Source organism: Coregonus clupeaformis, chromosome 25, assembly GCF_020615455.1.
Source record: "Coregonus clupeaformis isolate EN_2021a chromosome 25, ASM2061545v1, whole genome shotgun sequence".
Classification (NCBI taxonomy): domain Eukaryota; kingdom Metazoa; phylum Chordata; class Actinopteri; order Salmoniformes; family Salmonidae; genus Coregonus; species Coregonus clupeaformis.
The window spans coordinates 34,765,638-34,790,071 of NC_059216.1; the positions used below are offsets into that span (position 1 = coordinate 34,765,638).

The following is a 24,434-nucleotide window of genomic DNA, read 5'->3' on the forward strand; positions in this document are numbered from 1 at the left end:
GGCTTCTTAAAGAAAAACTAACAGGTCTGTGAGAGCCGGAATTCTTACTGGTTGGTAGGTGATCAAATACTTATGTCATGAAATAAAATGCAAACGAATTACTTAAAAATCATACAATGTGATTTTCTGGATTTTTGTTTTAGATTCTGTCTCTCACAGTTGAAGTGTACCTATGATAAAAATTACAGACCTCTACATGCTTTGTAAGTAGGAAAACGTGCAAAATCGGCAGTGTATCAAATACTTGTTCTCCCCACTGTATATAATTGTGAGAGAAAAAAAACATATGGGGGATTGGAAGTGATGCAGACAATTACATTGATGGAAGTTACAATCTATCTGCAATATTAAAGCTGATCTACCCCCTAAAAATAAAAATACTGCAACGCTGCTGGGTTTTTCACGCTCAACCATGTCCTGCGTGTATCAAGAATGGTCCACCACCCAAAGGACATCCAGCCAACTTGACACAACTGTGGGAAGCATTGGCGTCAACATGGGCCAGCATCCCTGTGGAACACTTTTGACACCTTGTAGAGTCCATGCCCCTACGAATTGAGGCTGTTCTGAGGGCAAAATGTGTTTTTCATGTTTTGTACACTCAGTGTATGTGTGTACATTGTACAATCAATTGGTGAGAGAGAGAGACTCAAATATATTCATTTGCACATATCCACTGTATATGAATTGCAACAAAGTTGGTTCCTGTTTTAGTCAGGACTTTGGTCAAGTTCGCCTGGGTCTAACGAAAACACCCTAACAATAGAGCCACCCACAATGCAGGCGATGGCTACAGTTTGAAGTTGGTGAATAGCAACTGCAGAAACTTGCAGTAAAAACTTAATGACCTTTGATCACATGATTTTTGTAAAATTCATGCAGTCGACATGTAGGCACAAGTCGGAAATGACTCCCGAGTGGCGCAGTGGTCTAAGGCACTGCATCGCAGTGCTCGCTGTGCCACTAGAGATCCTGGTTCGTATCCAGGCTCTGTCGTAGCCGGCCACGACCGGGAGATCCATGGGACGGCGCACAATTGGCCCAGCGTCGTCCAGGGTAGGGGGGGAATGGCCGTTAGGGATGTAGTTCAGTTGTTAGAGCATGGCGTTTGCAACGCCAGGGTTGTGGGTTCGATTCCCACGGGGGGCCAGTATGAAAAATAAAATTAAAAGATAATGTAAGTCGCTCTGGATAAGAGCGTCTGCTAAATGACCAAAAATGTAAAATGTAAATAGTGCAACACACTTTCAAAGGCGCTAACCAACGATGGTCACCGACTTGGCAAAAGGGATTTGCTCGGATGCGCCCATTGAGATGACACAGTTACACACAGTATCTGCACAAGTGCACTGGTTCGCTTCACGCTGTTACAGTGTGGCAGCCACGGAACCAAAACTGTGGAGAAGTTGAGCCTTGCACTTCAACTCTATTAGTTGCAGAAATTGACCCACTATTCTGTTTACTTTCTGCATCTACTTATCGCGGAGTCTACCTTCAATATTAATATTTAGAATTGATTTATTTTCCATAAAAAATTGCCTGTGGATGATAAGGTGAGAGTCGAGGTAATTGGGTATCTTTTTAAATGAAACATTCCCAACAGTTATGGGACTTCTGCCAGAATATGGAACCATACATGGGTCGTTCCACGAAATGAGTCCTTTTTGCATCCCTTTGATATATTAAGTAGACATTGTGCACCAATATTGAATTTTAAAAGCCTGTTATATTTAATGAAGTGCCATTTAATATAGACCACATGGAGAACTTAATGAATGTGATTTTTTATATGAATAAAGATTCATATTAAATGCCTAGTTAAATAAAGGTTAAATAAATACATATATTAAATTCAGCATTTTGACATGTCCCTCCATGCACCCCGTGATTTCTAGGAAAACTTTAACCCACTTAACCCCAACATTTCTCCAAGTTTTCACCATCATTGTAAAGCCCTAGTTATTTTGTTTCTTTGACAAAGTAATTTCTGAAGATTATTATTTATCTCATGTTATCAATGATTCATTTATGTCTGTCCCTCATTAAGGTCAACCCTGTTAATATGGTAAAACTATTCCTTTAAAACATTTTTTTTTTTTTATGAAACATTGAACATCTAATAGTCAAAACATAGTGTAAAAGCAGGTGAGATGGTTCTACTCTTTTTGGCCATTTGCTGTGTTTTGTGGTGGAAAACGGAGTGGGTTGAGCATAACACGCCAATCATGTTACATGCTGACCACACCGCTCGTGTCACGTGCGCAAGCGTTGCAAAAAAAATGTACACATACATGTTATTCAATCATTGCACCCATACCGCTCGCGAGCTTCTGCGTAGCCAAGCACTAAAATAGAACTTGGTTCTATTTGTGACGCTCAACGCACTGCAAATCCCGCCTCTCCCATCTCCTCATTGGTTTTTAGGAGCATTTAACCACGTGGGTGTTGGAAAGATAAACTGAGGTCCACACTCCAGTCCAGTTGGTGATGGTAATGCACATTAAAGTTGGTTGCCAACCGCCATATACATTTCAAAGAAGAAGAAGAAGCATGAAGGAGGAGAGATTACTAGAAACAAACTCGGTTTACCCTTTTATCTGTGGATTAATTGTCAGAGTAGAGGACCTTGTGCATTTCAGGTAAAATAACAACCCAATGTTTATATCCCAGGACAAATTAGCTAGCAACAGCAAGCTAGCTAGCTAGCTAAATTGCCATAAATGTTTAATGCTTTTCAACCTGTCCCCAAATTAATATAGTTGGTTCAGAGTTCGTTTTGATATTTCAGCCTGCGTGTCCTGATCGCGTCTGGTGTGGGTGTACAAAATCAACATGCGTGCGATGGCGCACGCCCGGTCTAGTCTGCATGTTACTCATATTTAGTCTTGCGTAGCCACAACTCCAAAATCACGTTGTGGTCACTCCAACTTTGGAGGTCTGGAGAATGTTGTATTTGCCGAAACGGCTAGAATGGTCCACTGGTTTCCAGAGCTACGTTTTGATTGGGATGTTACATTTCAAGAACCCTCCCCCACATGCCCGTATAAGGGGTGCTATGTAGCCTATTATATTCGTCACTGTTTTCTGAGTCGATGAAGGCATTACAACTCTTCTACTTGAACTCTCTACAACAATAAAAAAACAGATGTTATGGCGTGTCTACCTACTGGCGATGGTAAAAGTTTAGTGTATCAAGTGTGGCCGATAGTTTTAATCAGCAATTTCCCGGCCATATTTTTTACCCCAAGGCAAGGTATTTGATTTGCTTGACTTGTTGTGAGGAGTCACTGGTTTCCACCCCTTTGTAGATACTTTCTGCCATGGACTTCACCAAGCTTTCCCGATTACATGCTGACTAGACTGGGCGCGTGCCATCGCGCGCATGTTGATTTTGTCTATCCACACCAGATGCGATCAGGACACGCAGGTTGAAATATCAAAACGAACTCTGAACCAAATATATTGATTTGTGGACGGGTCGAAACGCATGAAATATTCATGGCAATTTATCTAGCTAGTTTGCTGTTTCTAGCTAATTTGTCCTGGGATATAAACATTGGGTTGTTATTTTACCTGAAATGCACAAGGTCCTCTACTCTGACAATTACTCCACAGATAAAAGGGTAAATCTAGTTAGTTTGTAGTAATTTTTCATCCTTCAGCTGTCTTCTTCTTCTTCTTCGGACTTTATATGGCAGTTGGCAACCAACTTTAAGGTGCATTACCACTACTGACTGGAGTGTGGACCTCAGTTCATCTATCAATCACCCACGTGGGTGAATGGTGCTAAAAACCAATGAGGAGATGGAAGAGGCGGGACTTGCAGCGCATCATGCATAAATAAAGTTATATTTTAGCGCCTGGGCTACGCAGATGCTTGATGACGCATGTGAGCAGTTTGGATTAAATTATATGTATGTGTAAATTCATTTAGCAACTGCTCGGGCATGTAACGTGAGCAGTGTGGTCAGCATGTAGGGAAGCCTGCTTCTCGGTGAGGCTACACATAGATAGACAGTCTAGAAATGTTTTAACAATTTCTATATTTTTGTGAAGCATGCATTCACTTGCCACTCCCTGTTGTACACAACAAGCTTCCATTCCCCCTGTCACAAGGGGATTTATAGCTGATTCAAGATGAAATTGTCAACCGTGTTACTTTATTTGGCAGTTAATAGGCATATATATATATATTATTATTATTAATTGTTTTACCGCTTGAGATGGAAAGACCTGTTTTTTTATGAAGTTGAACATGTGCTTTTTATGACAGAATGGTAAAATTAAGTGAAATCAAACTTTTTTTTTAACCAAGTTACACTTCTCAAAAGGCACCGAATTGGTGGAACAACCCACATTCTGACTTATCCGGAAGGCTTTCATGTGCCTTCATCTGAGATGATGCGGAGGCTCCTTCTCCCCGGGTCCTCGGTGTCCTCTCTGCCGCCGTAATGGCGTGCAGGAGAGGCTGCTGCTGCGGTGTGGTGAACGAGGATAACGCGCGGTTTCTGATGCTGGCGGTGCTGATCGTGCTGTATCTGTTGTGCGGTGCTGCGGTGTTCTCCGCGTTGGAGCAGCCGAAGGAGAGGCAGGCGAAGGAGCAGTGGGTGCAGCGCTTCGAGAGATTCACCCAGAAGCACAACCTTAACCGGACCGACTTGGAGACATTTCTCCGGTTCTATGAGGAGGCGAACATCGCCGGTATCCGCGTGGATACACTGAGACCACGCTGGGATTTTACCGGCGCCTTCTACTTTGTCGGTACCGTGGTGTCGACCATAGGTAAGCTCAGAAACAAAGCCAGAAGGTTCAGTAAAGACTGTGCTGTATTGCAAAGAAATTCGCTTTTAATCTAAATGCACCATTTGAATAATTTATAAGTGCTATGCACCAGTTTCACTTTCACGCGCAATGAAGCAGGGATGAAAATCACAAGAAAAGTTGTTTTTATGTTGCATACCTTAAAAATATTATTCAGGAAATTAACTGCACTTCAAAAGACAGGACACTGTGACACCTTGACAAAGTGAATAACAGTATAACCCTTATCTTCATCCCTATCAATGAGAGAGATACATTAATAGTGAATTGATGCCGGAAAAATTTATGGGCAGGTCTGCGATTTAATAGATAAAACAGGAAACAATCAAGGTAGATGAGCATGGTGGCATTTTGCGTACTACAAATACTCTCCTTTAGTCTACTGTAGATCACCATGCAGATAAAGGAGACAGACACAAATACATATTGGAGATATTAAATATACTTTTCTCTATGTGACAAAGAGCGTTGACGTTGGCCCTTCTCAAGAAGATGAAGTTGACCCAGTCTCAGAAATCAATGTTCAGTTAATTGGCAGCTCCTATTTCTCCGAAGTTGTCAGTCATTGCTAGCATTAAGGCAGAAGGAACATGAACATCAAATTACTGATGAAATGACTGATGACTTCAGTTTTGCCAAAAATGATATGGCTATTAATCATTCAGGTTATTTATTTTCATTGCAGATATTTATTTTCTGTGAACACCTATTATAAAAATGTCTAATTTGGCACACGGAAACTAGAGGCCATGAGTAACTTGGTCAAATATAATGTCACAGATGAACCACTAGTGGCCACCTTTGAGCACCTCCCAAGCAAGGCATTTGATTGGTTTGGTAAAAAAAAAATGGCACTGATTGGCCTATGTCTCACTTAAACCCTCATAAATCAAATCAAAATCAAATCAAATCAAATTGTATTTGTCACATGCGCCGAATACAACAGGTGTAGACCTTAGTGAAATGCTTACTTACAAGCCCTTAACCAACAATGCAGTTTGGGGCAATGCAAATAGTCTGGGTAGCCATTTGATTAGATGTTCAGGAGTCTTATGGCTTGGGGGTAGAAGCTGTTTAGAAGCCTCTTGGACCTAGACTTGGCGCTCCGGTACCGCTTGCCGTACGGTAGCAGAGAGAACAGTCTATGACTAGGGTGGCTGGAGTCTTTGACAATTTTTAGGGCACCGTCTGTTATAGAGGTCCTGGATGGCAGGAAGCTTGGCCCCAGTGTTGTACTGGGCCGTATGCACTACCCTCTGTAGTGCCTTGCGGTCGGAGGCCGAGCAGTTGCCATACCAGGCAGTGATGCAACCAGTCAGGATGCTCTCGATGGTGCAGCTGTAGAACCTTTTGAGGATCTGAGGACCCATGCCAAATATTTTCAGTCTCCTTAGGGGGAATAGGTTTTGTCGTGCCCTCTTCACGACTGTCTTGGTGTGCTTGGACCATGTTAGTTTGTTGGTGATGTAGACACCAAGGAACTTGAAGCACTCAACCTGCTCCACTACAGCCCCGTCGATGAGAATGGGGGTGTGCTCGGTCCTCTTGAGGGAGAGGTGGTTGTCCTGGCACCACACGGCCAGGTCTCTGACCTCCTCCCTATAGGCTGTCTCGTCGTTGTCGGTGATCAGGCCTACCACTGTTGTGTCATCGGCAAACTTAATGATGGTGTTGGAGTCGTGCCTGGCCATGCATTCATGAGTGAATAGGGAGTACAGGAGGGGACTGAGCACGCACCCCTGAGGGGCCCCCGTGTTGCTGATCAGCGTGGCGGATGTGTTGTTACCTACCCTTACCACCTGGTGGCGGCCCGTTAGGAAGTCCGGGATCCAGTTACAGAGGGAGGTGTTTAGTCCCAGGGTCCTTAGCTTAGTGATGAGCTTTGAGGGCACTATGGTGTTGAACGCTGAGCTGTAGTCAATGAATAGCATTCTCACATAGGTGTTCCTTTTGTCCAGGTGTGAAAGAGCAGTGTGGAGCGCAATAGAGATTGCATCATCTGTGGATCTGGGGGTTTCTAGGGTTTCTGGGATCATGGTGTGGATGTGAGCCATGACCAGCATTTCAAAGCACTTCATGGCTACAGATGTGAGTGATTCGGGTCGGTAGTCATTTAGGCAGGTTACCTTAGTGTTCTTGGGCACAGGGACTATGGTGGTCTGCTTGAAACATGTTGGTATTACAGACTCCGACAGGGAGAGGTTGAAAATGTCAGTGAAGACACTTGCCAGTTGGTCAGCGCATGCTCAGAGTACACGTCCTGGTAATCCATCTGGCCCTGCGTCCTTGTGAATGTTGACCTGTTTAAAGGTCTTACTCACATCGGCTACGGAGAGCGTGATCACACAGTCGTCCGGAACAGCTGATGCTCTCATGCATGTTTCAGTGTTACTTGCCTCGAAGCGAGCATAGAAGTAATTTAGCTCGTCTGGTAGGCTCGTGTCACTGGGCAGCTCGCGGCTGTGCTTCCCTTTGTAGTCTGTAATAGTTTGCGAGCCCTGCCACATCCGACGAGCGTCGGAGCCAGTGTAGTACGATTCGATCTTAGTCCTGTATTGACGCTTTGCCTGTTTGATGGTTCGTCGGAGGGCATAGCAGGATTTCTTATAAGCTTCCGGGTTAGAGTCCCGCTCCCTGAAAGCGGCAGCTCTACCCTTTAGCTCAGTGCGGATGTTGCCTGTAATCCATGGCTTCTGGTTGGGGTATGTACGTACAGTCACTGTGGGGATGACGTCATCGATGCACTTATTGATGAAGCCAGTGACTGATGTGGTGTACTCCTCAATGCCATCGGAAGAATCCCGGAACATATTCCAGTCGGTGCTAGCAAAACAGTCCTGTAGCTTAGCATATCCATTGCCCCCTTTGACATAGACTTGAAACTTTGTATGTAGGTAGGTATCTTTCCTCATGTTGAACAAATGTATCTCAAGGACCCATAAGGTCCATCAGGATAGATTTTCCACCATTTTGGAAATGTTGGAAAACCTTTGAAAAACATAAAAATGAAAAAAAGTGATATGCTCTCCAAATTTGGTCTTTGGACTCATCACTCATAAAGAGTTTGAGAAAATAACGTTGATGCATTCAAATATGTCCACACTATACCAGCAGATGCATATTAGCACATACGCTAATATGCAAATATATGCTCAAAAATCTTCTCATGAACCATAGGACCAAATGACACAACATTTGGAATGTTGGCCCATGGTAGATGTCTTAAGTTAGTGCGCTTTCACATATCTCTGTATGATCCAGATCCTAGAGCATTTGGTACCCTGATCCGCGCAATAAAGCATGTGTGAAATGCAAACGAACCCTGGCTGAAACGTATCCTGGACCTGCGTGAGTAGCGGGTCCAACATCCAGGACCAGAGTACCAGGTATTGTGACACAGCAGCGCAAGTCACACAACTTTTTGACCGTTGTAAACAAGCTGGCATGCTAAAGCCATGTGGAATGTGTCTCGCAAATCACATCCTAAACGTATTTTGTATAATTCTCACGAATGCTCCAGGAAACCAAACTAGGGAATCTAATTCCATATTTGAAAACGCCCTTAGTTTGAGAAAAGCTAAGGGATTGGCCAAAAATATGTTTCAGTTATTGATAAATCAAGAAATCCAATTTTACGTGGCCATTTATATCCTTTGTAAATCCACTCCACAATGGCCTATCAACATGAAACTGTTAAGGGTCATCAAAGACATAACCATGATGAACCATGTTAAGTTTGACATTGATATCTTAAAAAATAAGGTAACTATTAACAATTCACTTTTTTGACTAAGTAACACTAATGCTTAAAATAATCATACAAATCTCATGGGACTAAATGTCATATGCAATCCAAATTTGGTCATAATAGCCTTTAAAGATGTTGAGAAAATAACGTTGATGAATTCAAAGATGGCCACACTATACCAGTAGATGCATATTAGCACATACGCTAATATGCTAAAATAGCTAAAAATACTTCAAAAATCTTCTCATGAACCATAGGAACCTTTTTTGAGCTCCGTCCAAGCAAGTCATTTGATTTGATTTGGTTTGGTCAAAAAGAGTGGCACAGATTGGGGGTACCATTATAAGCAGTCTCAATTAAACCCTCATATCCGTTGCCACGTTTGACCTACAGACTTGAAACTTTGTATGTAGGTGTCTTTCCACATGCTGAACAATCTTGCCTCAAGGTGAAATAAGGTCTGTCAGGATAGATTTTCCTCCTCTTGGAAATTTTTACACCAAATTCGGTATGTAGGCCCATGATACATCTCTTAACTTCGTTTGAGAAAAGCGAAGGGATTGGTTAAGAGATGACTGAGTTATTGATAAATAAGGAAATAAGATTTTACATGATTTTACATTTAAATCCTTTGTATTTGTATTTATTATGGATCCCCATTAGCTGCTGGGGTCCAGCAAAATTAAGGCAGTTATACATTTTAAAAACATTACAATACATTCATAACAGATTTCACAACATATTACCACATACAGTAGCAGTCAAAAGTTCGGACACATTTTTCCTTATTTTTACTATTTTCTACATTGTAGAATAATAGTGAAGACATCAAAATTATGAAATAACACATATGGAATCATGTAATAACCCAAAAAGTGTTATACAAATCAAAATATATTTTAATTTGAGATTCTTCAAATAGCCACCCTTTGCCTTGATGACAGCTTTGCACACTCTTGGCATTCTCTCAACCAGCTTCATGAGGTAGTCACCTGGAATGCATTTCAATTAACAGGTGTGCCTTCTTAAAAGTTAATTTGTGGAATTTCTTTCCTTCTTAATGCGTTTGAGCAAATCAGTTGTGTTGTGACAAGGTAGTGGGGTATACAGAAGATAGCCCTATTTGGTAAAAGACCAAGTCCATATTATGGCAAGAAGAGCTTAAATAAGCAGAGAAATGACAGTCCATCATTACTTTAAGACATGAAGGTCAGTCAATACGGAACATTTCAAGAACTTTGTAAGTTTCTTCAAGTGCAGTCGCAAAAACCATCAAGTGCTATGATGAAACTGGCTCTCATGAGGACCGCCACAGGAATGGAAGACCCAGAGTTACCTCTGCTGCAAAGGATAAGTTCATTAGAGTTACCAGCCTCAGAAATTGCAGCCCAAATAAATGCTTCACGGAGTTCAAGTAACAGACACATCTCAACATCAACTGTTCAGAGGGGACTGTGTGAATCAGGCCTTCGTGGTCAAATTGCTGCAAAGAAAGCACTACTAAAGGACACCAATAAGAAGAAGAGACCTGCTTGGGCCAAGAAACACGAGCAATGGACATTAGACCGGTGGAAATGTGTCTTTTGGTCTGGAGTCCAAATTGGAGATTTTTGGTTCCAACCGCCGTGTCTTTGTGAGACGTGGTGTGGGTGAACGGATGATCTCTGCATGTGTATTTCCCACAGTAAAGCATGGAGGAGGAGGTGTTATGGTGTGGGGGTGCTTTGCTGGTGACACTGTCTGTGATTTATTTAGAATTCAAGGCACACTTAACCAGCATGGCTACCACAGCATTCTACAGCGATACGCCATCCCATCAGGTTTGGGCTTAGTGGGACTATCATTTGCTTTTCAACAGGACAATGACCCAACACACCTCCAGGCTGTGTAAGGGCTATGACCTGGCCTCCACAATCCCCTGACCCCGGATGAGTCGGACCGCAGAGTGAAGGAAAAGCAGCCAACAAGTGCTCAGCATATGTGGGAACTCCTTCAAGGCTGTTGGAAAAGCATTCCAGGTGAAGTTGGTAGAGCAAATGCCAAGAGTGTGCAAAGCTGTCATCAAGGCAAAGGGTGGCTATTTGAAGAATCTGAAATATAAAATATATTTTGATTTGTTTAACACTTTTTTGTTTACTACATGATTCCATATGTGTTCTTTCATAGTTTTGATGTCTTCACTATTATTCTACCATGTACAAAATAGTACAAATATAGAAAAACCCTTGAATGAGTAGGTGTGTCCAAACATTTGACTGGTAGTGTATCTATAACACGAAATCCATGTGTACATGTGTGTATAGTGCGTATGTTATCGTATGTTTGTATGCATGTGTCTATGTTTGTGTTGCTTCACAGTCCCCGCTGTTTCATAAGGTTGATTTGTATCTGTTTTTTAAATCTAATTTTACTGCTGGCATGAGTTACTTGATGTGGAATAGAGTTCCATGTAGTCATGGCTCTATGTAGTACTGTGCGCCTCCCATAGTCTGTTCTTGACTTGGGGACTGTGAAGAGTCCTCTGGTGGCATGTCTTGTGGGGCTTGCATGTGTGTCCGTGCTATGTGCCAGTAGTTTAAACAGACAGCTCGGTGCATTCAACATGTCAATACCTCTCACAAATACAAGTAGTAATCAAGTCAATCTCTCCTCCACTTTAAGCCAGTCGAGATTGACATGCATATTATTAATGTTAGCTCTCTGTGTACATCCAAGGGCCAGCCGTGCTGCCCTGTTCTGAGCCAATTGCAATTTTTGCAAAGTCCCTCTTTGTGGCACCTGACCACACGACTGAACAGTAGTCCAGGTGTGACGAAATTAAGGCTTGTAGGACCTGCCTTGTTGATAGTGCTGTTAAGAATGCAGAGCAGCACTTTATTATAGACAGACTTCTCCCCATTTTAGCTACTGTTGTATCAATATGTTTTGACCATGACAATTTACAATCCAGGGTTACTCCAAGCAATTTAGTCTCCTCAACTTGCTCAATTTCCACATTATTCATTACAAGATTTAGTTGAGGTTTAGGGTTTAGTAAATTATTTGTCCCAAATACAATGCTTTTAGTTTTTGAAATATTTAGGACTAACTTATTCCTTGCCACCCATTCTGTAACTAACTACAGCTCTTTGTTAAGTGTTGCTTTCATTTCAGTCGCTGTGGTAGCTGACGTGTATAGTGTTGAGTCATCCACATACATAGACACACTGGCTTTACTCAAAGCCAGTTGCATGTCGTTAGTAAAGATTGAAAAATGTAAGGGGCCTAGACAGCTGCCCTGGGGATTCCTGATTCTACCTGGATTTTGTTGGAGAGACTTCCATTAAAGAACACCCTCTGTGTTCTGTTAGACAGGTAACTCTTTATCCATAATATAGCAGGGGGTGTAAAGCCATAGCACAAACGTTTTTCCAGCAACAGACTATGATCGATAATGTCAAAAGCCGCACTGAAGTCTAACAAAGCAGCCCCCACAATCTTTTTATCATCAATTTCTCCCAGCCAATCATCAGTCATTTGTGTCTGTGCTGTGCTTGTTGAATGTCCTTCCCTATAAGCGTGCTGAAAGTCTGTTGTCAATTTGTTTAGTGTAAAATAGGATTTTATATGGTCAAAAACACTTTTTCCCAAACGTTTACTAAGGGTTGGTAACAGGATGATTGGTTGGCTATTTGAGCCAATTAAGGGGGTTTTACTATTCTTAGGTAGGGGAATAACTTTTGCTTCCCTCCAGGACTGAGGGCACACACTTTCCAGTAGGCTTAAATTGAAGATATGGCAAATAGGAGTGGCAATATTGTCCGCTATCATCCTCAGTAATTTTCCATCCAAGTTGTCAGACCACGGTGGCTTGTCATTGTTGATCGACAATAATACTTTTTTCACCTCTTCCACACTTACTTTACGGAATTCAAAATTACAATGTTTGTCTTTCATAATCTGGTCAGATATACTTGGATGTGTAGTGTCAGCGTTTGTTGCTGGCATGTCATGCCTAAATTTGCTAATCTTGCCAATGAAAAAGTCATTAAAGTAGTTGGCAATATCAGTGGGTTTTGTGATGAATGAGCCATCTGATTCAATTTCATTTAATGTGCTCCAAAGCTCCACAATTGCCTATCAACTTGAGTTTTTAGGGTCATCAGACATTACCATGATGAACCATGTTAAGTTTTAAATATACAGTATATCTTAAAAAAGAAGGAAACCATTAACAATTCACTTTTGGACAATGTAACACTTTTTTTGACAAAATAATCTTTAAAAATCTTCTCATGGACTAAAAGTCAGATGCACTCCAAATGTAGTTTTTGGACTCATCACAATAGTCCCTAATATACACTGCCTTCGGAAAGTATTCAGACCCCTTGACTTTTTCCACATTTTGTTACGTTTCAGCCTTATTCTAAAATGGAGAAAAAAAATCCTCATCGATCTACAGACAATACCCCATAATGACAAAGCGAAAACAGATTTTTGGAAATGTATTTAAAAAACTAAACAGAAATACCTTATTTACATAAGTACTCAGACCCTTTATGAGACTAGACAGCTATGAGACTTGAAATTGAGCTCCGGTGCATCCTGTTTCCATTGATCATCCTTGAGATGTTTCTACAACTTGATTGGAGTCCACCTGTGGTAAATGCAATTGATTGGACATGATTTGCAAAGGCACACCCCTGTCTATATAAGGTCCCACTGTTGACAGTGCATATCAGCGCAAAAGTCAAGCCATGGGGTCGAAGGAATTGTCCTTGGAGCTCCGAGACAGGATTGTGTTGAGGCACAGATCTGGAGAAGGGTACCAAAACATTTCTGCAGCATTGAAGGTCCTCAAGAACACAGTGGCCTCCATCATTCTTAAATGGAAGAAGTTTGGAACCACCTAGACTCTTCCTAGAGCTGGCCACCCGGACAAACTGAGCAATTGGGAGAGAAGGGCCTTGGTCAGGGAGGTGACCAAGAACCAGATGGTCACTCTGACAGAACTCCAGAGTTCCTTTGTGGAGATGGGAGAACCTTCCAGAAGAACAACCATCTCTGCAGCGCTCCACAAATCAGGCCTTTATGGTAGAGTGGCCAGACGGAAGCCACTCCGCAATAAAAGGCACATGACAGCCCGCTTGGAGTTTGCCAAAAGGCACCTAAAGACTCACAGACCATGAGAAACAAGATTCTCTGGTCTGATGAAACCAAGATTGAACCCTCCACCTCCAAATCGATCCCGCTCCAGAGTACAGGCCTCAGTGTAACGCTCATTCCTTTGACGATAAACGCGAATCCGACCATCACCCCTGGTGAGACAAAACCGTGAGTGAAGAGCACTTTTTGCCAGTCCTGTCTGGTCCAGAGACGGTGGGTTTGTGTCCATAGGCGATGTTGTTGCCGGTGATGTCTGGTGAGGACCTGCCTTACAACAGGCCTACAAGCCCTCTAGTCCAGCCTCTCTCAGCCTATTGTGGACAGTCTGAGCACTGATGGAGGGATTGTGCGTTCCTGGTGTAACTCGGGCAGTTGTTGTTGCCATCCTGTACCTGTCCCGCAGGTGTGATGTTCGGATGTACCGATCCTGTGCAGGTGTTGCTACACGTGGTCTGCCACTGCGAGGACGATCAGCTGTCCGTCCTGTCTCCCTGTAGCGCTGTCTTAGGCGTCTCACAGTACGGACATTGCAATTTATTGCCCTGGCCACATCTGCAGTCCTCATGCCTCCTTGCAGCATGCCTAAGGCACGTTCACGCAGATGAGCAGGGACCCTGGGCATCTTTCTTTTGGTGTTTTTCAGAGTCAGTAGAAAGGCCTCTTTAGTGACCTAAGTTTTCATAACTGTGACCTTAATTGCCTACTGTCTGTAAGCTGTTAGTGTCTTAACGACCGTTCCACAGGTGCATGTTCATTAATTGTTTATGGTTCATTGAACAAGCATGGGAAACAGTGTTTAAACCCTTTACAATGAAGATCTGTGAAGTTATTTGGATTTTTACGAATTAACTTTGAAAGACAGGGTCCTTTTTTGCTGAGTTTATATGTCCTTAGAAGCTGTGTGAATATAAAGTCACTGCAACCTTAGATGTCTGCATCAGACCATTTGTTGGCACAATAGATGTAATTGGCACCAGTGACATCTATAGGATACTAGATTTTTTCACAAATCTTAGCTTAAACCATTTGTCAAATTGACCTCAGAATTAGTATATAAGCTCAATACATTAAGTAATGACCTTATGAATGATTACCTGCTGCATTCAAAGACCAACCTACAGCACTAGACTAAACTTCACTAGTGTCATCCTTGTGGTATTGAGAGAAACATGTTAATGCTTTCACTGATTGCACATAAAGGAAGATAGTTCCTACATGATAGAGTTTTTGCTTTATCTAACTGATCTTGTGTCCTTTCTGTCATCCTGTGAACCCTGTTCATTTCTGCTCGCAGCTATATATTCTTGTTTTTTTTCTTGTTTCCAGTAGGCTGTCAACCATTACAAATCAGATACTGTTGAGCACTTTGCCTCCCTCCTGGCGTCCATATTTCCTTTACTGAGAGTGTGTAACACAAATACAGTATATAACCTATGGGCAGCGGACGATACAGCCTGAGGTTTGAAGTTGAGTACATGATGCTCATATAGCTCATGATGATGCTCAAAGGCTGTTTGCGCAGTATGGGGTAACCCCCCCAGGCTAGCCCCACTATGCAGACAGACACCTCATGCATTCTTAATGATATGTTTCAAGGGAAACCAAACTTTATTAAACATACCACTCTTTTCTGAACACTGAGGTTTAGTGAGAATGACAACAAGCTTCTTCTCTCTCTCCCCATGGTCAAGGCTGAAATAAATATCATACTGTGGTGTGGGGTCTTGTCATACTCAATCTTATTTATTAGATTTGTCAATAAAACAATTTTTTCTGAGACCTGACAAAACAATGTAAAACTAAAATAATAAAGTTGTTTTATGCAGTGAAATGTGTTGTTTTACAGGGTCAGCCATAGTAGTACGGCGGCCTGGAGCAAATTAGGGTTAAGTGCCTTGCTCAAGGGCACATCGACATATTTTTCACTTTGTTGGCTCAGGTATTCGAACCAGCGACCTTTCGGTTACTGGCCCAACTCTCAAACCGATAGGCTACCTTTCGCCCTCAACTGTATATAAATTACATGTTTTTTTGGTGTGGAGGGAGAATATTATGCTAATGGTTTGAAAAAGTATTTTTCAGAGACCACGGGCTATTTGAAAGGTTATAGGGTAAAGGCTATAGGATATAGACAAGTTTACGCGCTGTATCCCGGGTGGCGCCATAACTCTACACAAATGCATTTCATTTCCGCCGGAAGTTGTTTGCACAACGTCTGCCGGTGTAAACACAGCGATGTCGACGCTAGCTTGGGAACACGGTTCTACTACTTTGACTGGAGAAAAGGCTACTACATGCAGGTACAAATTGGGATGCACTGCACAGGGCTTCAGCACTCCAAGTTGGTGATCTGGAAGAAAACTGAGCACCTAGAAATCGAAGTACCCTACGACCAAGGCTTTGTCCAGGGGCATATCAAAAGGCTGCGCACATTCTACTTTGCCCACATGCTCCCGAAAAATTGTTGATGATTTTGTTGAGGGAAGGTTACAGTTCTGCAGTAAATATCTCAGCATTTTAAAACCAAAATAAACTGCCTTATTTAGGTCATGCCCACAGGAGCCAACAGATGTCCATTGTTTACATGATCTCTTTATGCTGTGCAATATATCAGTGTTGCCTACTGTTTGAGTGAAAATAAAGTTTGATGTAATTTCAATCCTTAGAGTGCTACAATTTATTTTAACACAGTTCATAATTCATAGTAAGCTCATACTGTACATAAATAACACTGGATTAATTAATTGTTTTGAGGAAACTAAACAAATGGCTTCAACAAGAAAGATTGCGTGTTTAATCTTAACAGGTATTAAAAAGTAAAATACAAAAGCAGCCCACACAATTACATCACTATGAAAATATTCATATATAATATTAAAAAATACAATGCACGCAGTATTTGTTGTGTTTATCTGTATTTAATGAACAACATGGCTGGGTGTTGGTAGACAGGGACACAGGGCAAGATTCTAAACCTCACTGATCAGTGGACTCTTCAGGTTAACTAGGCCAGCACAGATGGTTAAGATGTTGTCCAGTTTCGGTGCCATGCTGATGGGAACAGTCTGGGATAAAATCTTAAACACCTTCAGTCTCTGGATTGCTCTTTCCACATGTATGCGGACATTGGCTACTCGCCTGGTGCGTGTCGTCTCCTCATTGGTCAACTGATTGCGCCTGTAGGTGAAAGCAGGGATGTTCAAACTGACCCTTCTCTCATCAAGCAAGTCTCGAATGGTGAACCCACGGTCCGCCATGACCTCATCACCAGCCCTCAGATAGTCTAGGAACCCACTGTCCATGGTGATAAACTTATCGCTGCTTCTGCCAGCATAGGCATCAGATATAAACATGATTAGCCCATTAGGGGCCACAGCGACGAGATATTTCACAGTGTTGCGTGATTTATACTGGCTGAAAGTGTCACTCCTTGAGTCGTGGTTTGTGGCTCTCTGCATGGCACTTTCGGCACAGTCAATGATGCAGGTGGTTCGAGGGTAGTTCCTCTGAAACGACAAGGGCATGGTGGCACGAATGGTCTCTCTTGGAAGCCAGGGGATCAGGACTTTGAACTGTTCACCCATCACGTCAATCCAGTGACAAATCACAATGCTTGCCATGGATGTAGACGCATTGAAGCGGTGAGCAATATCTCCTAATATTAGGTTTAGTTTTAGTTTCATCAACGTCATAAGTATTTGGTCAACAACAGGAAGGGTAATTGATGGCTTACTGAAAGGCAACAACACCGTCACCAGGGTGAAGAATTGAACCATAAGCACTCCTGTATACAGCCGGGACCTAGCATCATCAATGACCGTGGTGCTGGTCACAGTAGGACCCATTTCTGCCTCGCATTGTGTGGCCTTGTCTACTTTAACAGACTGTGTTGTTGAACAGTAAATGTGATCAATATGTGACGGATCCTCCCATTGGGTCTGGGCATCTCGAAATTTTGGTGTAGCAGGCTCGGCCTCACAGACAGGCTGACAGGTTTCTGGAGCATCTAAAAAGGGGAAGAGAAAACAGGGATGGAGCAAAATTAATGCAGGCATAGAGTCCTCTCACTACAAACATCACAATGGAAAAATGTGTACTACAACATTGCACTCACACGCACACACAATCATCATCACAACAGCCTGCCACCTTGCATTGTATTTATGATGTAGACTAAGGCACACGCAGGCAGGCACACACACACACACACACACAATTAATGATGTAGCTATCGTGGGCATTGTTTGTCCCATCTCCAAAACAATCAACTGCCTTAGCAAAATACCGGTAGCAATGTTAATGTATGACAACTTCTTCATAATTAACAGTATTGTCAGCTTCATAGCTAAAGTTGCTGAACTTACCCTCAGATTCAAGTCTGCATTTCTTTATCTGGGGGGAGGCAGTGGTCCGCTGGGTGAGTTGACGCCTCTTTGGCTGGGGAGGGCGATTGTATCCCAACCACAACTCTGGAAAAGGATTATCCTTGGTATGTTTTTGGTCAACAAAGTGATAGGAACAAACAAAAACGTTGAGGGGTGGTTTCTTTAGATTCAATGCCTTCAGCCAGGTCCTTGATTCCGAGTCGGTATCAGGCTTGCGAAAAAATTTAAACAATGGAGCGCATGGACATTGCCTCTTTGTAGCTGGTTTGTGGTCGTAGCACTCTCTATCTAACCACTCGTTCAGGTGCTTTCTCAAGTTTTTGCAACCAACTACCGCACACGTCGTTCCCGAACCACTTTTCTTCATGTTGTAATTGTAATTTTTATATCCTCTTTGTCACTGCGATATCAGTGCTTTGTCGGCACAACGGAGCTAGCTAGCAAAACAAACCCAGCCCGGCAGAACGGAAGTGGATTGCATCGACGGGAGGAGTTCAGGAAGTAGAGCGGAAACGGCTCAAAAACTTGTCTATACCTCCGTCGATATCAATAAGAGAATGAAACGTTAGACACACAAACAGAAGCCAATAAAGGCAGTGCTAGCATAGTATAGCTAGCATCTCCTTTCCCTCTCCTCCAGTAGTCTCAAGCCTGTTCTTCAGCCCTGGCTCTCTTTCTTTTTAAAAGGATGAGTTCTTAGGGATGTATCTTTTCATCTCTGAGGAGCACATCTGTGAGAATGGTCATGAAAAACCCATTCGCTAAATTAGCATTGAACTCAATGGGACGGAGGAGTGTAGCGATGGAGAGAGAGATGCCAAGAAAAGGTATCGTCACCTATGGCAACCTGGTTTACTTTCTTCTCCTTAGAAGTGTACGAGGGATGAGGGGGTGGGCATTAACAGACAGGGAGGGTAAGGTAATTATGATGAATGAACCTTCACCATTTTAATTTCTCTCCTGAACATCTACCTTTTCTCTCTCCCTCCATCTCCCCTTCCCTCCATACCTCTCTCTTCTCCTCCACCCCTCCCCCCTCTCTCTGGTCAGGATTTGGCATGACCACCCCGACAACGGTCAGCGGCAAAGTCTTCCTCATCTTCTACGGCCTGATCGGCTGCGCCTCCACCATCCTCTTCTTCAACCTCTTCCTGGAGCGCATCATCACCGTGCTCGCCTTCGTGCTCAAGTCATGCCACGCGCTGCAGCGCCGGCGCCAGGGCGTCATGCCTCACGATGGCCCTAGGGGGACGCCACCGCCAGGACCCAGAGATAGAGACAGGGACAGTCTGGCTGGATGGAAGCCTTCAGTGTACTGCGTGATGCTGATTCTCTGTGTAGCCGCTGTAGTGATCTCCTGCTGTGCCTCGGCCATGTATTCAGCGGTGGAGGGGTGGGGCTATCTGGACTCGCTGTACTTCTGTTTTGTGGCGTTTAGCACCATCGGGTTCGGGGACATGGTAAGCAGCCAGAGGGTTACGTACGACGGGAACCAGATAGCCTACAGACTGGGGAACTTCCTGTTTATATTGATGGGTGTCTGCTGTATCTACTCGCTGTTCAACATCATATCCATTGTCATCAAGCAGGTGATGATTTTCTGTTTTATTTATGTGTGTTTGTTTTATGAGCAGTTGTGGTTGCACGCATGCACGGACACACATTGTGGGAGATGGCGTGCGTTCACTCTCTCTTTACTCTGTCCTTTCCTATTGGCTATCCCTCTCTTGCTCTTCCTCCTCTCTTTCACACACACACACACACACACACACACACTCTCCAGCCTCTTTCTCTAGGTATGTGAGTTTTTTACCAGAGCACTATTATTAATAATGTCACAGAATTTCAATGTTTCCCAAAACTCAAGCAGACTCTCAACTGGTTGCTGAGAAAGCTGGATATCTTCTGCTGCCGAGGCCGCTGCTGCCCCGCCGGGATCGCGAAGGGATTGCACCTGCGCCGGAATGCCGTGATGCCCAGCGGCACTGGACACGGACACTCACGGGCGCGGCGGACTGTCTCCATAGAAACGGACGCGTTGAACGAGAGTGAGACTGATGGAGGACGGCGGATGTCGGGGGAGATGATCTCCATGAGGGACTTCCTGGCTGCCAATAAGGTTAGAGCATCGCCGGGTAAAAAGCATGTTAAAAGTTCACTCTGTCACTTTCATCTCTAGTCAAAAGTGTTGCCCCTGCACTTTTATAAATTGAGGGCATGGGTCTTTGGCATGTTTTGACTGTATTTACAGTATCTAGTACCCGGTGTGGCCAATAGGGTTAGGGACCAATTGAAATCAGCGTTTCAGACTGCACCTGATCTATGTTTCTTAGTGCTGTCATTCAATATGGAATGTGTGATCTGTTGTCTGTATTGTTGGAAATATATTTGTGTATATCCTTTTGGTAAGCAAGCAGTTTGGAGATGCAAACCCTGCGCTAATTTAACTGTGCAAAGGGACAGTAAAATCTGGTAACACTTAAAGGTACACTCGGTGAGATGACGTTGCATGCACAAAGTAAACACAATATCGGCTCGATTCAGTCCGTAGCGAGGAAGATCTACGTTGTTGCACGATTGACATTTAAAGGCAATGTTACCACGTTCACGAAGACTGCATACATGGTAAACGCTGCATATGTCGGCTCAATTGAAAATGACCTTTAAATGTAAACCGGGCTACAACACAGATCTTCTGCGCTATGGATTGAATCGAGCCCTAAGAAGCGTTGAAGCGAACACTTACACATGTGCACATACTCTGTGGGACTGTGTGTGAGGGCAAAGTCTTGCATCACGCTCATCTCAATATCTGCGGTGCTGCTACCTTTTAAAGCCTGCAGGTATGCTTCATATCTTGTTATAAACATGTAGGAGCCTTTATAATGTATTATCGTTGATCTAGTTATGAAAGTGTCATGGGAACCTATGCTCGTCTCTCCAGGTGAACCTGGCCCTGATGGAGAAGCAGCTGTCGGAGGCAGCAATCAATGGGATCCCTCGGCCTTCCGTCTCCAACCAAAACAGACAGAATGGTTTCTCTGGAGGAGTAGGGGCGCTGGGCATCATGAACAACAGGCTGGCTGAGACCAGTGTGGACTGATGACTGGTTACCGTCATTATGTAGGATTACTGCACACCATACAGAGAATGATCAAAGCAGAAGTCATAAACTATGAAAATATATACGCTACTATGTCTCTCAAAGCCATGTGTTGACGTCTCAAGGACATGTGATCCGAGAGACAAAGTGGACACCAAGTGCTCACTGAAGGAGGGATTCCAAAAAACTGGTTTGTGTCGGGTCCAAAATCTTTACATAGGTCACAGTTTTGGAACCATTGCTGTAGCCCACTGAACATGATCCATAGAGACACTGTACACTGTAGAGAAAACAACTACAATAAGAATATTAGAAAACATCATATGGAGTCTCAAAGAGCAGACCTCTTCAGAGCTTTACATAGCGTGATAATGACTCATCGTTTATCAGCAATGTGTGGCACTCCTCGTGATGCATGGCAGCCATTTTGTGCCAGAATGTTCAGTGACCGCGACACATCAGCCATTGTGGTGGAGATGTTAGGGGTTATGACGCCAAATGGTCTTGTCCATGATCATGTTTGCCTTTCCCTTATTGATCTTTGTACAGTATTTGTTATTGACAGCTCATGTTTGTTTGTTTTTGTAGGAGACAGATCATGCTTTTATGCTTGAATAGGTGCTCAGAAGTTGAAATCAGTTGTCAAATGCATAAAGATCTTGATTGATGAACTCCCCTTCACTCTGCTATAAAAATCTTCAAGATATCACACTATATTGTAAATACTGTTCCAAAAATGTTATAAACTACAAGGAAAACACTACTGATACATTTGATTGATTATAAAAGTGCTAGCTGTCATTTCTCTGTAACAGAGTAGTACTTACTCTCTTTGGGTTTTTAAAAAAATTATTAAGAAAAATTTAGAGAGAAAAATGACCAATATCTTAAAATCTATTATTTGAAATAGCACATACTAATTTGAACCTTACCCAACACCTTTCAATAGAGTTCAAAAGGAGACATTTGCAATGTGTCAGGATAAACGGAAATCAATTACAGTATGCAGGCATATAAACAGAATTTCTATGTAAATTGCATTTATGTCAGCGCTCCACTTCTCCTTGGAGGAAATCATTATTAAAGAGCCCCAGTGTCTTTTGAAGGTAGAACTTAATGTACATGTGACTCTGAATTGCTAATCGGACAGCTGTTGTGTTTGTAGCTGGAGAACGTGTTTGTGTGTGTGTGTGTGTGTGGGGGGGGTGGTCTGGAGCGGAGCGGAGACATGGAGTCACCACCCACACCTGAATAATGGATGATGCAGGGCATCAAAAGACCTTTTCTTTTTCCCCACGCTATTTTATTTTTATTTTCCTCTCTCCGGTTGATCTTCTTTGAATTTGTGTCGGGGAAGTTTGCCACTTTAAATCAGGGGACTCCTGAGTCACGACATAACGCACGGCGTCGGTGACACTGTCGAGTGCAGGGTTTGGAGCCTTGTTTTACATAAAAAGCAAACTCCGAAAGCGTTTATAATATCGTCTTCCCAGCTCTCCCTGTTGCAGTCCCTGTGCGCTACTTGAAACGATGCAAGAAATCACTGTAACAGTGTGTTAAAAGAATGTAAACAGAGCAATGTGTTAGGATTTAATGAGAATGAAAGGGATTGTATAAACATGATGTTGAGATAGACATTTGAATTGACTGGTTATTTTCTTTGAGTGTTTTAACGTCAGTTTATGTTATGATCATATTGCACATTATGTCAGCAGTGTATAGGCCTCTTTTCTGGAGGGGCTTGCAACCTTCTGGCAATGCATTCTCATAATCTGTCACTGCTATAATTTAAGGTTTCTATTTGTATTATTATTTTAAACTTTGTAACAGCACATTGTTTCTTATGATGTGGCAGTTGGCACTTCACTGGAGGCAGTGAAAAACATCAAACAGGTTTATGTTGCCGCTGTCAAACAGTTCGCCCTACTAATACACAAAGATTAATACTTCATAAAATGTATCATACCCAAATTAACATCAGGGATAAACCGTTTCTCTCAATCCCTCAAACTTTTTAAATTAGTTTGTGTGGGAAAAGTGTATTTTCTCAACAGGATAGACCCGAGGGAAAGCAGCTGGTACATAATACAACACACACATTCAGGTGTGAAAGATGATGCTTTATGTTGCCATGGCAACCACCCAGAGTAGATAATAGAGAGCAATTATAGTATTGGCATCTTCTTGTAGGCACTAACTCCGCCATGGTTCGTTGAACAAAGCCTATTGGACATTTTCGTTTTCTGTGGTAAACACAGGCTTGGGAGATCTTGTACATTTTGTTCTATAAGGTCATCTTCATCAGCTAACCTCACTTTTTGTGAATTGTGAAGGATTTATGTAATTTAAAAAACAAGGCACACAAAGGCTTTATAATTCATAAAGGTCATGTTAACTGATATTATCTCATAGAACAAAATGTATAAGATCTCATAAACCTGTGTTAACCTTGGCCTAGATTCAATCTGATCAATCTTTAACCACGATAGCGGACACCCGGGGGTGTGTTCGTAAATTCAATCTGGAGTGCCAGAGTGCGCTCTGGGCGTTCGTAAATTCAGAGCGTTGTCAGATTGTCCGTTCATAAATTCAGAGCGTTTCGCCCTCGGAGGTTTCAGAGCGCACACACTGGACGCTCTGGCTGAGGAGTAGCGTTGATCCGAGCGTTCTGACCTCACAACGGCAGTCAAGCTAACTGGCTAACGTTGGTTAGCTTGCTAGCTACTTCCAGACACAAATGAGAGAACACCTCACTCTGACTATTTTACTCGCTCTAGCGGAGCTGGTTCGGCTGCTTTCATGTGAGTGTTGGTGACTGTAACTGTGCTGCTGGCAACAATTTAATTACGCTTCTTTGCCGACTTTTACTGACACAGGCCATTTTCAACGGGTGTTGAGCGTCCATAAATGAATCAGTTATTCTGCGCTCTGGCACACTCAGACGAGACTGCTCTGAAATCGGAGTAGATAGCCAGAGTAAATTTACGAACGCACCCCCGCATAGCTGACGTTTTGGCGGTGTCGGAAATGGAACTGCATTCAAATCGGTGAGCAGCTGCTCTTGCAATCATTGTCAGGAAGCCACACCTGCCTCACTAGCATTTAGAACGAGAAAATGTAGGCTATATAGAAATAATTGCGCTCAAATTGAAAAATCATTCAACGAAATGAGGATTTCTCTCATCCTAATTGAGGTGAAGATTACATCTCACATTCCAGTGTTTGAACTTGT

The 24,434-nt window shown here is 42.8% G+C and overlaps 1 protein-coding gene across 1 annotated transcript; it reads left to right on the forward strand.

Annotated features, from left to right (window-relative positions):
- Positions 1 to 3,950: 3,950 nt before the first annotated feature.
- kcnk13a (potassium channel, subfamily K, member 13a) lies at positions 3,951 to 22,837 on the forward strand. Its single transcript, XM_041848274.2, has 4 exons — positions 3,951 to 4,782; positions 19,150 to 19,688; positions 19,970 to 20,218; positions 21,044 to 22,837. The coding sequence occupies exons 1-4, from the start codon at positions 4,452 to 4,454 to the stop codon at positions 21,200 to 21,202; spliced, it is 1,278 nt and encodes a 425-aa protein (XP_041704208.1). The 5' UTR covers positions 3,951 to 4,451; the 3' UTR covers positions 21,203 to 22,837.
- The last annotated feature ends 1,597 nt before the right edge of the window (positions 22,838 to 24,434 follow it).